General features: G+C 36.2%; 1 protein-coding gene across 2 annotated transcripts in view; it reads left to right on the forward strand.

The window, feature by feature from the left end:
* Positions 1 to 12,142, forward strand: part of RELN (reelin) — a 522,720-nt gene that overhangs the window by 260,347 nt on the left and 250,231 nt on the right. For both annotated transcript variants that reach the window (XM_065883760.1, XM_065883761.1), the window contains exons 7-8: positions 5,204 to 5,300; positions 11,185 to 11,236. In XM_065883760.1, coding sequence (XP_065739832.1) covers positions 5,204 to 5,300; positions 11,185 to 11,236 — 149 coding nt within the window. The remainder of the gene's footprint in view (positions 1 to 5,203; positions 5,301 to 11,184; positions 11,237 to 12,142) is intronic.

The raw sequence follows: 12,142 nt of genomic DNA on the forward strand, positions 1-12,142 counted from the left end.
TCCGAGCCTAAAGAAAATTGGACTGCTCATTATCCAGCAAATTGAACCCTTATTCTTAGGAACGACTCATAAGGGAAGAGTAGAATTTTAGACTACTAGTATTATTCGCAGAGAGCACCCATTGGGGTTAGGTACCTAATCCTACTCAACTAAGTTAACTTGTTAGATGCAGGGGCATTCTGAGAAAGACATGAGGGAAGAACTCAGAGCACTTAGGCATTGCTGTAGATTCTGGGATGAGCCAAGAATTCCTGTTCTTGAAATTTGGATGCTTATTAACATGTGTAGGTTTTTAAAACTTACCTTGTTTTTCTGAAATGGATCACTATTTCCTTCTGGGAAGCCATGACTCCTAGTTGCCCTTTGTATTATTTGGCCTCCATCAGAGTCATTGTGTTCATCATGAATTTGTGATTTTTCGTTTCCTTTATGATGATGGCATTCATGTAAGTGGTTGTACAATGCTTAACTTTAATGGTAGAAAAAATATTAGGAAGGTCGTATTATAGACTCACTGTTAGAAGAGTCACCTTGATGGGCAGCACAAAAATATTAGGATTGTTAGGAACATGAACAGAAATGAACCCACTGCCAATAATCGTGGAAAAGTATGCAGGGATAGCCTCAGATTGATACACACTGAAGGGTCACGATGATAGTTGGAGCTTTCCAGAAACCAGACTAAGGATATAGTTGTTCCCCAGGGATCCATTCTTGGACCTCTACTTTTCTCACTTAGTATATCCTCCCCTCTTCCCCTGGCCCCCAATAATATGCACTCCTATGATTTCAGCCATATCTTAAATTGTCCTGTCAGTGCTGATCTCCTTTCCCTGAAGTTCAAATACATATAATCATTGTCAGCTGGTCATCTCCAGTTGTCAGCATAACCAGAAGAGCAGTCAGTTTCCAAGCCCTGTAATTCCCTAGAGTTGAGCTGTCCAGTATGGTAGCCACTAGTCACATGCAGCTATTAATCACCTGAACTGTGGTTAGTCTGAATTGAGATGTGCTGTAAGTGTAAATACACCCCATAATTTGAAGACTTTTTATAAAAAAAAAGAATGTAAGCTATATCATTAATAATTTTGTATAATTACATGTTAAAATATATACTGGGTTAAATAAAACATATTATTAAACTTAATTTCACCTATCCTTTTTTATTTTTACTGTAGCCATTAGAAAGTTGAAAATTACATATGTGGATCATATTATGTTTCTATTAAAAAGTGATACTCTTTTCTTCATCTCCACCTTATTTCAAGGCACTACTGTGTCCTACTTGTGTTATATCAACAGTCCAGTCTTTTCTACCGCTAATCCATTGTTTGTTAATTTTCCTAAAAGTTGGATCGTATCATGACTTTGGAAGCAGAATAGTGGGAGTTTGAATCCCAGTTCTATAATTTTCAATCTGTGTAACCTTGGACAATCATTTAATGTCTCTAAATCTCAGTTTTAGCATCCTCTAAATGTGGATAAAAATAAAGGCGGGATATATGAATTAATTGAGGCATTGTTTGTAGAGTTCCTAGTGCAGTATCTATCACTTGGTAAATGGCTCATGACACCTTCCATGAACTGGCTGCCACTTTCCAGCCCTATCCTTTGCCATCCTCTTCATGTACCAGTGTGGTACCAGGCACACTAACACACTGAAGTAGCAGTTTTACTTGTATCATAATCTCTGCATTCCTTGTGCCCTATGACACCATCACCTTTCTTCTTTGACTAACTCCTATTTCTCATTCAGGACCAGTTCTGCGACCACCTCCTTTGGAAGCTCTCCCTTACTTCCTTAGTCTAAGTTAGGTACCATCACAGCCAGCGCGTACTCCTGTTATAAGGAGTGAAGAGCTATGGAAAACGTGATGGGTGTTGGAATTAGCAAGTCCTGGGTCCAGATTGCCAGTCTGTCAACTTTACAGCTGTAGGATTCGAGCAAATGCTTAACTTCTTTGGAGCTCAGTTTTCTTATTAGTAAAACGAGGACACTGAAAACTATCTTATAGAGAAGTTGAAAGATTCAAATAGGCTTTAGAATATCTGGCACATAATAGGATGCAGTAAATAGCTATCATTGTGTTGGCACCCTATATTTTAATTGTGTGCTTGTTTCCCTGCCTTTCCTTTGGAGTATAAACTCCTGGAAGAAAATAATACTGTTTTTATTTTGGTCTTTGTACCACTAAAGCTCATCATATTGCCTATAGGTTCTCAACATATGGTTGTTAACTGTAAGAATGAATTAATGAATGATAAATGAATAAATAACACCATTGGCATCTAAGAGTGGGTTGGATTTGACCACCCAGAGGGATGTGCTTTCAAAATAAATTATGTTGACAAACCCAGACATACTGTGAGAAATTCAAGCAAAGGACATTTAAAAGACCTTGACAAGAAGCTAACGGATTTGTTTCATCAATCCTTGATGAAGCCATTGTACCTCCAGGTAGCAACAACTTAGTAAATAATAGCTGGTAATTCTGAATCTTTAAGTTTCAACAGGGTACCAGTGCCTTTGTACTTTTATTTTAAGTTTCTGGAGCTATACAGCACAACAAAGAAAGGTCCAGAGGGGTCTTTGAGCCAAGTGGGGACAAAGCTTTATCTGATTGCCTTTTTCTTGTGTTTATTGTTTTTTTAACTCCTGTTATTCCACAAAATAGAAGTGGTTCTCCTAACACATCAAACATCTGTGGTCCATTCACTGGTTCCTGAGTGCCAGGCTGTAGGCTACCTATGCTAGAATAACCTTTAAACAATATACAGATACCTAGGCTGCACATGAATCCTATTTAATCAAAACTGTAGGTGATGGAGACTTGTAATACATGTATTTATACAGATACAGTTTTTCTGATATACAGTTGAGTTGGGGAGTGCTCATCAATATTTATGGATCGAATGATTGCTATGAGGATTCAAATATCAGACCTTGGACTTCACATCAACAATGATGCTTTTAGTTTAGAATCACTGGAGGAAAATGGCAGATAGTCATTGTGAGGGTTGAACAATCTTTTAATTTCTCTCTGTCAAAGCTTGTATTTCTTTTGAGCCCTTTCACAATGCCTTGGAGGCCAAATAATCCTCATCTATCAATAAGTGAGAAGCACACTATAAGTTCAGTGCTACTTCTCTGTACTTTTACCATAATCACACTCCTTGGGAAAAATTAATCAGTAGTTTTTTTGTTTTTGTTTTTGTTTTTTTTGGTACGCAGGCCTCTCACTGTTGTGGCCTCTCCCGTTGCGGAGCACAGGCTCCGGATGCACAGCCTCAGCGGCCATGGCTCATGGGCCCAGCCGCTCCGCGGCATGTGGGATCTTCCCGTACCGGGCACGAACCCGTGTCCCCTGCGTCGGCAGGCGGACTCTCAACCACTGCGCCACCAGGGAAGCCCAATGTGTAGTTTTAAGAATAGAAAAACAGTAGTAAGAAGTTCATGTAGTAGGTTCCCTGTGGGGGAAAAAAACTAATATACCTGTTCTGGATGACAATGGTAGAAATCCATAATAATAATAATAGCTAACACTTATGCTAATGCTTACATCATGCTTGCTCTATTTGACGTATGCCAGGTTCTATTTGAAGTGCTTTAGATCTCAGGCCCTAATAATAGTTCTGCTTATGAAGTTGCCTTATATTTATTCACTCATCCAACAAATATTTATGGAATACAACATGCCAGGCATAAAATGGTGAACACGAGACATATTTGTTGCCTTTATGAAGCTACTACTATGCCTCTTCTAATGTCAAGGACATGTTATTAGAATCTTGCTTCACAGTAATCAAGAGAAAATTTAAATCTCCTACTAAGATTTGAGGTACTACCTTTAAAAATTCCATATCAGAAGTTGTTCTCTGTTTATTCTTAAAAAAGCAAAGCTTCTTGACATTGTTGATCTCCTTTGTATAGGAACACAGCTCAAAAGATTAGAATAATTTATTCCATGCAATACACATATAGGAAATACTTCGATTTTTTTGCCACGTTTTTACTTCCTTATTGTGCTTCTGCCTCTTGGCTTTATGGGCTACCTGGTATCTTTTCACACTTTTGTCTTCTTCCTATTTGAATAGGGCTTCCTGCTCCCTTTTTTCTCTGAGATTAGCAAACAGCTAAAAGGGCCTGGTACAATGATCTTCAAAAACAAAGGGCATGGTGCCCTTTCCATAATGTTTGGCACCTAGAATGCGAAAGTCTTTGAAAATGTCCTTTCTGCATGAAATACAGCTCTCATGTGCTTTGAGGTTCAGACTGAGGAAACATAATTCTTTCTTTGTACATGTAATGATTCTAGGTTGAAGTATCATGATGCAAATCATTGTCAATGTTATAGTAAATATGCAAAGTCAAATCCAGAATATTCATATTGTCAATTTATACTGAAGACATGAATATATTTAGTTTTGAGATTCTGTTCTAAGGTTTTATTAGCCACTTCACTTTATAATAATAAAGCAACTAATTGAATTATTTACAAGGTTAATATTAACTCAGTCTCCAAAATATGCTTGAATTAGAATTTGTGTTTATTTCATATTACTATGTGGATTAAGTACAATCTGATTGCATTATTTTTTACATAGTATATTTCATAGACATGCAAATCTATTTGAGGACAGTTATTTTAAACATTGACATTAATCATAACTCAAAAGAAAAAGGTTTAAAATTTGTAAAACACCTTTTGATTTCAGAGATATATGGTTTTAGTTCATTATATAAGTGTATATTACTTTGCTTATCTTTCATATTAGCAAAATACTTGTATTGGGCATAGTATATTATGTAATGATTGATAATAATACCAGTGGCCATTAAGTGCCTACTGTGAGATTGGTTCTGTACTCTGTGTTTTATATACACTCTCATTTAATCCTCATGATAATTATGTGATATTTAGGTCCATATTATTTTCCTCATTTTACAGATGAGAAAACTGAAACTTTGGGAGGTTAAGTAACTTGCCCACCATTACGAGTAACTGAAAGAATTGGGATTGAAGTTCAAATCTTTCTGTTTTTATGTTTCTTTAACATGTCACAGTACAAAATACCATTTATCTTCCTTGAAATGTTGATTTCAACTGAATAACAACAACTATTACATCTTTCTTTACCTGAGTGATAAACCACATTGTGCTACTTAGTTCACAGCCTGAGGTTGTGTTCTGTGTTCCCACAGGGTTGAATGTAACAACTGTGAGACTGGAGAACAGTGTGGTGCAATTATGCATGGCAATGCTGTCACCTTCTGTGAGCCATATGGTCCAAGAGAATTGGTAAGTATGTGCTATTTATGTACATTATTCCAAATACATTGTCTTTACTGAACTTCTTGCCAACAAAAGGTTTTCCTACCCAATTCCAGTTCAGATGAAAATTTGCAGTATTATTTATGAGTCCTATTGCAAATATCTCAAAATTAGGAGCAGTGATTTTATAATTTATTTTCAAATGTAAAAAATAAAGAATGCAGTAATAAAATTGGCAGCATCAATGGATCTCATTAAACATGGTGCATCATTGTGATTTTATGCCTTTTTAAAAATATGGGTATGACAGGCATGACATATATATATGACACACACACATATATATATATATCATAGCTAAATAATTTGTGACTTTATAAGCTCTGGTATAAAGCTTTACTTTTACACTTCTTATTTTCTCCTTGCAAGCCAAAAATACTAGATGAGCAATTTTATCACATTATTTTTAAACTTTGTTTCCTAACCACCTAGGAACTTTAATGAATTTTTTTTAAATGAAAGAGCACACTGAATAAACCAGTTTTTTAAAATTTTGGTTTATGCCAAATTGTTCAGTAGTAGGTTACTTTAATTTAGATGATTAGATTTTGCTTGCCAAAGGTAAGTCCTTGGATCATATGTAAAATGAAACATGAGCATTCTAAATTGAAAGCAATAAAACCACTAGCCATCAGCATGTGGCTAGTGAGCCTTTTGTTGTCACTTGGTACTTCTTTCTGGCACCAAGACTACCTTCATTCCACATTCTTGAAAAACAATATAAAAGCAATTGTGTTATACTTCTAGCTCAATATCTTTGCATCTAATTTTCTTTTCGCAACATCTCTTTTGCTTTGCTTTTCTGCTTTTTGACTTGAGTTTCAATTCCTCTCCTTTTTTGTCCCACATCTTCCTTATGATGGAACTTTTAGTAACAAAGTTGTGTTTTTCACCCCTCCATCACACGTTATGTTTCCAATTCATTAATTTAAAAAGTGGCCAAAAGACTGGCTTCCTCAGTAAAAAGGAGGAAATAACCTTGCTAGGTAATTAAAATAAGATTTAGTTATCAAATTGTGAAAGTCAATTAGTTTTTATAACATGGTTCTTATTTTATGCTACTTGAATACTCCTTTCATGGCAATAGATAAATTTAATTTATTAAACATACAAGCTTCAGAACATTGATAAATTGAAGAGTTTTTAGTTGAAATTAGAACACAAACAGAATTAATTGGATGCAAATTAAAATAATAGGTGCTCATAATTCAACTCTTAACAAGATATTATAACATTCCTGCAGGCAAATGTGACTCTGTAGTGAAATTCTCCTTAAAAAAATAGATTTGTTAGTACATCTTAAATAATGTACCATGGCTGAATTAATTATCTATAAACCTTAAAACAAAATTAAATTTTTGTCATAGTTAATCAAGCTTAGAATAAATGCCTATTTTAGAATGTTCACCCATTCAGTAATATTTCTGGAAATGCTTGGTAAATTCTTTTTTGTTTCTGATTAATAAGAAACAAACATATCTAAGAATATAATACCAGAATTCATATTTCTGTAGCATAGAAACTGAAGTATCTAGTTTATTTGATCCCATGTAATATATTTAATCCTGAAGGTTTCACTGTATCCCAGTTTATTTAGCATTAGAGTTTATACACCCAGTGGGCTAGTTTTGAATTGTGTTATATAATTAATGTGAGATCAGCCTTTCAACTAAAAAGGAAAATATTCAAAATAATTTTCTTTATCCAAGAAAGGAAAAAACATATACAGATTTATATTTCGTCATAAGTATTTTCCTAGGATGAATTGTGTTGTAGACTCAAAGGGAATAGAATGAAGATACATTAACAAAGATAAGGATGACGTCTACATTTTACACACTGGCAACTTCTAATTTCCAATAATTTTTATACCATATTGGCATCCCAGGAGCAGAAATATATATTGTACCCAAGTTGTGTTTACAAGAGAAAGATCAATCGAAAGAAAAGTGATGAATTCAGTGGTCAGTAAACATACTGTTGTCCACTAAAATTCAAATATTTGCACGGCACTTCAAAACTGAATCCAGGGCTTCCCTAGTGGCGCAGTGGTTGAGAGTCCGCCTGCCAATGCAGGGGACACGGGTTCGTGCCCCGGTCTGGGAAGATCCCACATGCCGCGGCACGGCTGGGCCTGTGAGCCATGGCCACTGAGCCTGCGCGTCCGGAGCCTGTGCTCTGCAACGGGAGAGACCACAACAGTGAGAGGCCCACGTACCACAAAAAAAAAAACAAAACAAAACAAAACAAAAACTGAATCCAGTTAAAACAGTTGTGTGTGAGAACTGATGAAAGTTATCAGCCCCAAACATCACTTTTAAAAAAAATAATCTATAGGGCTTCCCTGGTGGCGCAGTGGTTAAGAATCCGCCTGCCAATGCAGGGGACACGGGTTCGAGCCCTGGTCCGGGAAGATCCCACATGCCGCGGGGCAACTGGGCCCGTGAGCCACAACTACTGAGCCTGCGCGTCTGGAGCCTGCGCTCCACAACGAGAGGCCGCGACAGTGAGAGGCCCGCGCACCGCGATGAAGAGTGGGCCCTGCTCGCTGCAACTAGCGAAAGCCCTCGCATAGAAACGAAGACCCAACACAGCCAAAAATAAATAAATAAATAAATGTTTAAAAAAAAAAAAAAATAATCTATAAAATTTTTCATAAATCCAATTCTTACTGAAGTTGTGAAACAAAGAACCACCGACCACAGGTAAAGAACCTTAGTAGGTTAATGCTTTATTTTTTAAAATGCCTAAAAGAGCATTTCCATTTTGTGAATTTAGTCAAATGGCTATTTCATTTCAATAAAACCCAGAGCCAGTGAGAGGTGGTACCCGCTTACACATGGGCACACCACGCATTTCAGTTTCCACTGCTGCTCTGCTGTGCAGCCCTCACACGTTTCACTACTTCAGGGAAGTCTCCATATTTCAGGGGGTGGCACCTAACTTGATTCATTTTGCTAGTCTGAAATGAAGGTAATGAGGAATTCATTTACCCACTCCTTTAAGAGAAAATGTGCTCTCTCAGAGCTTAAAACAAAAGTAGTCATGTTACTCTTCATTTTTTAAAAATAAAATATTTGCTCAATTATTCTCTCATATTTGGAAATGCATTTTAGTTACAAGGAGGAGTTTGGGCTAAAACAGGATTAAACTCAGTAAAAATTTGCAGCGAAGAAGCGTAGAATGAACAGCCTCAGCCTGCAGTGAATTATTCAGATTCATTTAGTCAGCATATTAATTTTCTATAATTTGGAGTTTATTTGATAATTTAAGAGCAGTGAGATTTGGTAGGGAAAAAGTTCTCTCTCAGACATTCATAGTCGCTGTAATATTTATCAAAATCTCTTTAAGAGGTCCTTTAGTTTTCAGAATGTCCCATGTAAAGACTTAATAACTTTGCAGACTAAAATCATATATTTGAACTCAAGAATAATAAATAATTTATAATACTCAAATGTGAATATAGGTGAATAGGTTTTATAGGCAATGCTTCATTGTTTTTTTTCTCTTCATCTTTCCTGTTCTTTCTCGTAGCTGACAATGTTACTAATAAACTAAATGGGTAAAGGTAAAAGAATGGGAGTCAACAGTCCTTAGCTTCCCCAGTGAAGAAAAAAGTGTGGAATCAATGACTAATCGAAGTCTAGGGTCACCCTCAGTTAGCACATGTAATTGAAATTTGGCACTATTTCAAGTGATTTACTGTTTGCTAGCAGAGGTCATGGCTGTGAAACTTGATCACCCAGGTGACACAAGCATCATTTATTACACCCCCAGCATAAGTATCAAAGACTCTCTGGTCTGTTTAATGCACTAGCAATAACAATAGCCATGGTGCTTTTAACTTATATAATACCATACCATTGTTTCAAAGAACTCATATTCAGGAGTGTTTCATAACTCATCTGGGAATCTACTCAGTTACATAAAATCAGAGGGGGAAAAGAGCATTCATTCAATTTTATGAAAAATTTTTAAAATTTCCATGTGCCTCTTTGGACTTTAAGATCAAAATTTCCAAGTGGAACACCCATGAGGATAAGAAGTTGAACTTACTTTAAAAGTTATGAGGGAAAAAAAACCAGATTTCTTTTAACCTCGCAGGACATTTGGTTCTGTCTAAAACATCCGTGAGACATTTGGTTCATAAGACATTTGGTCCACACCAAAGGGTCCTTGAAGTTTGATCTATCCAAAACATCCATGAGCTTGTTTGGTCCACATCAAATTGCTTTGGACAGGACCAAATATCAAGGACTTTTTGTAGTGGACCAAATGTCTTTTGGTCATTTTGGACAGCACCAAATGTCTGCTAACCTTTTCTGAAGGAATCTTGAAAAGGAGCTAGTGTTTTTGTTAGAGAAAATACTATTAGTGCATTTTTCCCTAATGACTCTGGTGAGAGGAAGGAAGTAGGAAACAGTTCCGAGCATGGTGGGCCAGCTTTCTCTTAAATATTCTGTGATAATGAGAGATTTAAATAAAGAATTTTACCTGACATCCTGACACCAGTGATTTTTGCTATGGTTAAAATCAATTAGGAGCTGATACCTATACTGATATCTAGACAACTTACAAAATGGGCTGTCTTGCCCTCCCCTCTACTACCTTTTCTGCTTCTTCATGAACTTTAAAGCCACATATTTAAAACACATGCTCAGTCATGTTTCCAAATTGTGCTGTAGAAATGGGAAGTGCAATTCAACTTTTTGATATTCACATCTCAGCTGAATTCTAGCACTTCAAGAGGCTGGCTCACTGTTTGTCCACGAATTCCCATGGCGATTCCTGAAGTGGGTATCTCTTGACTCTTCTGCATTGTGGGCTCCATCACATGGGGGCTAACACAGTGCAGGGACAAGTCTAAGGATGTTATTTTGACATTTAAGAAGTCTACTTCTTCTGCCATGTTGAAAACACAGTTATACACTTTTTGTTTTATGAGGTGCAGTCATGGGAGGCATCCCATACCTTACCTTATGGGGTCAGAAACCCAACAAACGAGTCATTGAAAATGAGAACCTTACTTCCCATCTTACTTAGGCTGGTATGGGTCAAAGTCACTACTCCATAGAATGAATGAATGAATGAACAAAAGAATTAATTAATATATTTTAAAATTTTAATTTATTTAAAATTAGATAAGGTACCATTCCTTTTTTTAAAAGGGGGAAAACTATTTAGGCATTCTTCTTCATGAAACTAAGGGAAAATAATAAAAATGTGTTGGAAGAGTATTTCTAGGCCCATAATTTGATTACTTTTTGGGGAAGTAACAGTTTTATTGAGAAATAATCCTCATATTCTACAATTCATTCATTTAAAGTATACAGTTCAAGGTTTTTACTTTATTCACAAAATTATGCAGCTATTACCACAATCAGTTTTACAACATTTTCATCTTCCCCCAAAGATATCCTGCACCTTCTACCTGTTGTAATTCTATTTATTTTTCAAAACGTTCTTACTCTTTTCATTTGCTCTTAATTTTGGTCCCAATTTTTGTTCGGTCACTTTTTATGATATTCTCTTGGGCCCCAGGTCTGTTGACGAGGACAGAGGGGAGGTGGTGGGGTGACTGGAGGGGACTGTGTTATGTGCCTGGTAAATTATACTAAAAAGAGTTTTCGATAGGACCCTGAGAAATGTACCAGCAGTGCCTAAGTGAGGATCTCACAGAGAAATACGTCTGTGTTCTGACATGTCGATAGAAGTAAGCTAACCGCTGGATAAACGTAACCTCTGTTTATGGTTCCTTTCTATCTTTTACACTCTCCCTCCTCCAGAATCTTCTGCTCTTTCTCCTCCTCTCTTTCTATCTTGTCTTATTTTGTTATATTCCTTTTTCTAGATTACCACAGGCCTTAATACAACAACAGCTTCTGTCCTCCAGTTTTCCATTGGTAAGTTTTTTAGCAGTCAAGCAATTTAACTTGGAAGTGTTTGTTTAATCATAGTGTATAAGCAGGATTATGGTGCCAAATACTTTTAGATTTAGAGGAGAGTAAGTCTTAACACTGCAGTAAATAATTTAAAACATTTTTGAAGTGAAATAAAAAAATTGTAAATGCTACATCCTGTCCTCACTTCTCTCTGGCAGCAAGTGGTATTTAAAAATAATCCAAATAATCTGAACCATCTTAAAGGTATTTACATGTGGATTTTGAATGTATTGGGTTTTTATATTATACAGAATTACCTTACTAGTAATGTTTTCCTCAGATTAAGATTGAAATCTGTTAAATTTCCTGCATTCTTACTGAATGGCAGTGAAAAAGATAATCATTGGTGGTTCAGAGAAACCAATTAAGGCTTCATGCTTGACATAAATAATCTATGTTTAATTCAGACACAGATAATTTTTAAATGACTGTATCTGGCAGTATTTCTTTTAAGTGCCTTTGTATTAGAGCTAAAAATTTCTACCCAAAGCATTCAGTAAAATCAGGTATCTTTTGATCAAGTGTTTATAGTTTTGCTGTCTATTATATTATTTTCCATTTGAATTTTCAAAAGTGTATATTAATAAATAACACAAGTTTCCAAAGGGAATGTTCTAGGTAAAGAAAGATGTTGCCATCTAGATGGGGGCTAGTTTATTGGTCTTGGTCTCATAACATGGAAACTTCCTGGCCTCTCCCCATGACATGAGGACTGCTAGCAGCCATGCCTCTGAGACAGCATCCTCCACTTTCCACTGTCTTCACCCTCATATCTTTGGGCATCCCCCGTTAGCGAAAGGACTGTTTCCCTCACTAGCCTTCTAGTCCTAACTGAAAATCAGTGCTCTCACAGCCCACTGTGGTTGA

This window comes from Phocoena phocoena, chromosome 9 (genome assembly GCF_963924675.1).
Source record: "Phocoena phocoena chromosome 9, mPhoPho1.1, whole genome shotgun sequence".
Taxonomy (NCBI): Eukaryota; Metazoa; Chordata; class Mammalia; order Artiodactyla; family Phocoenidae; genus Phocoena; species Phocoena phocoena.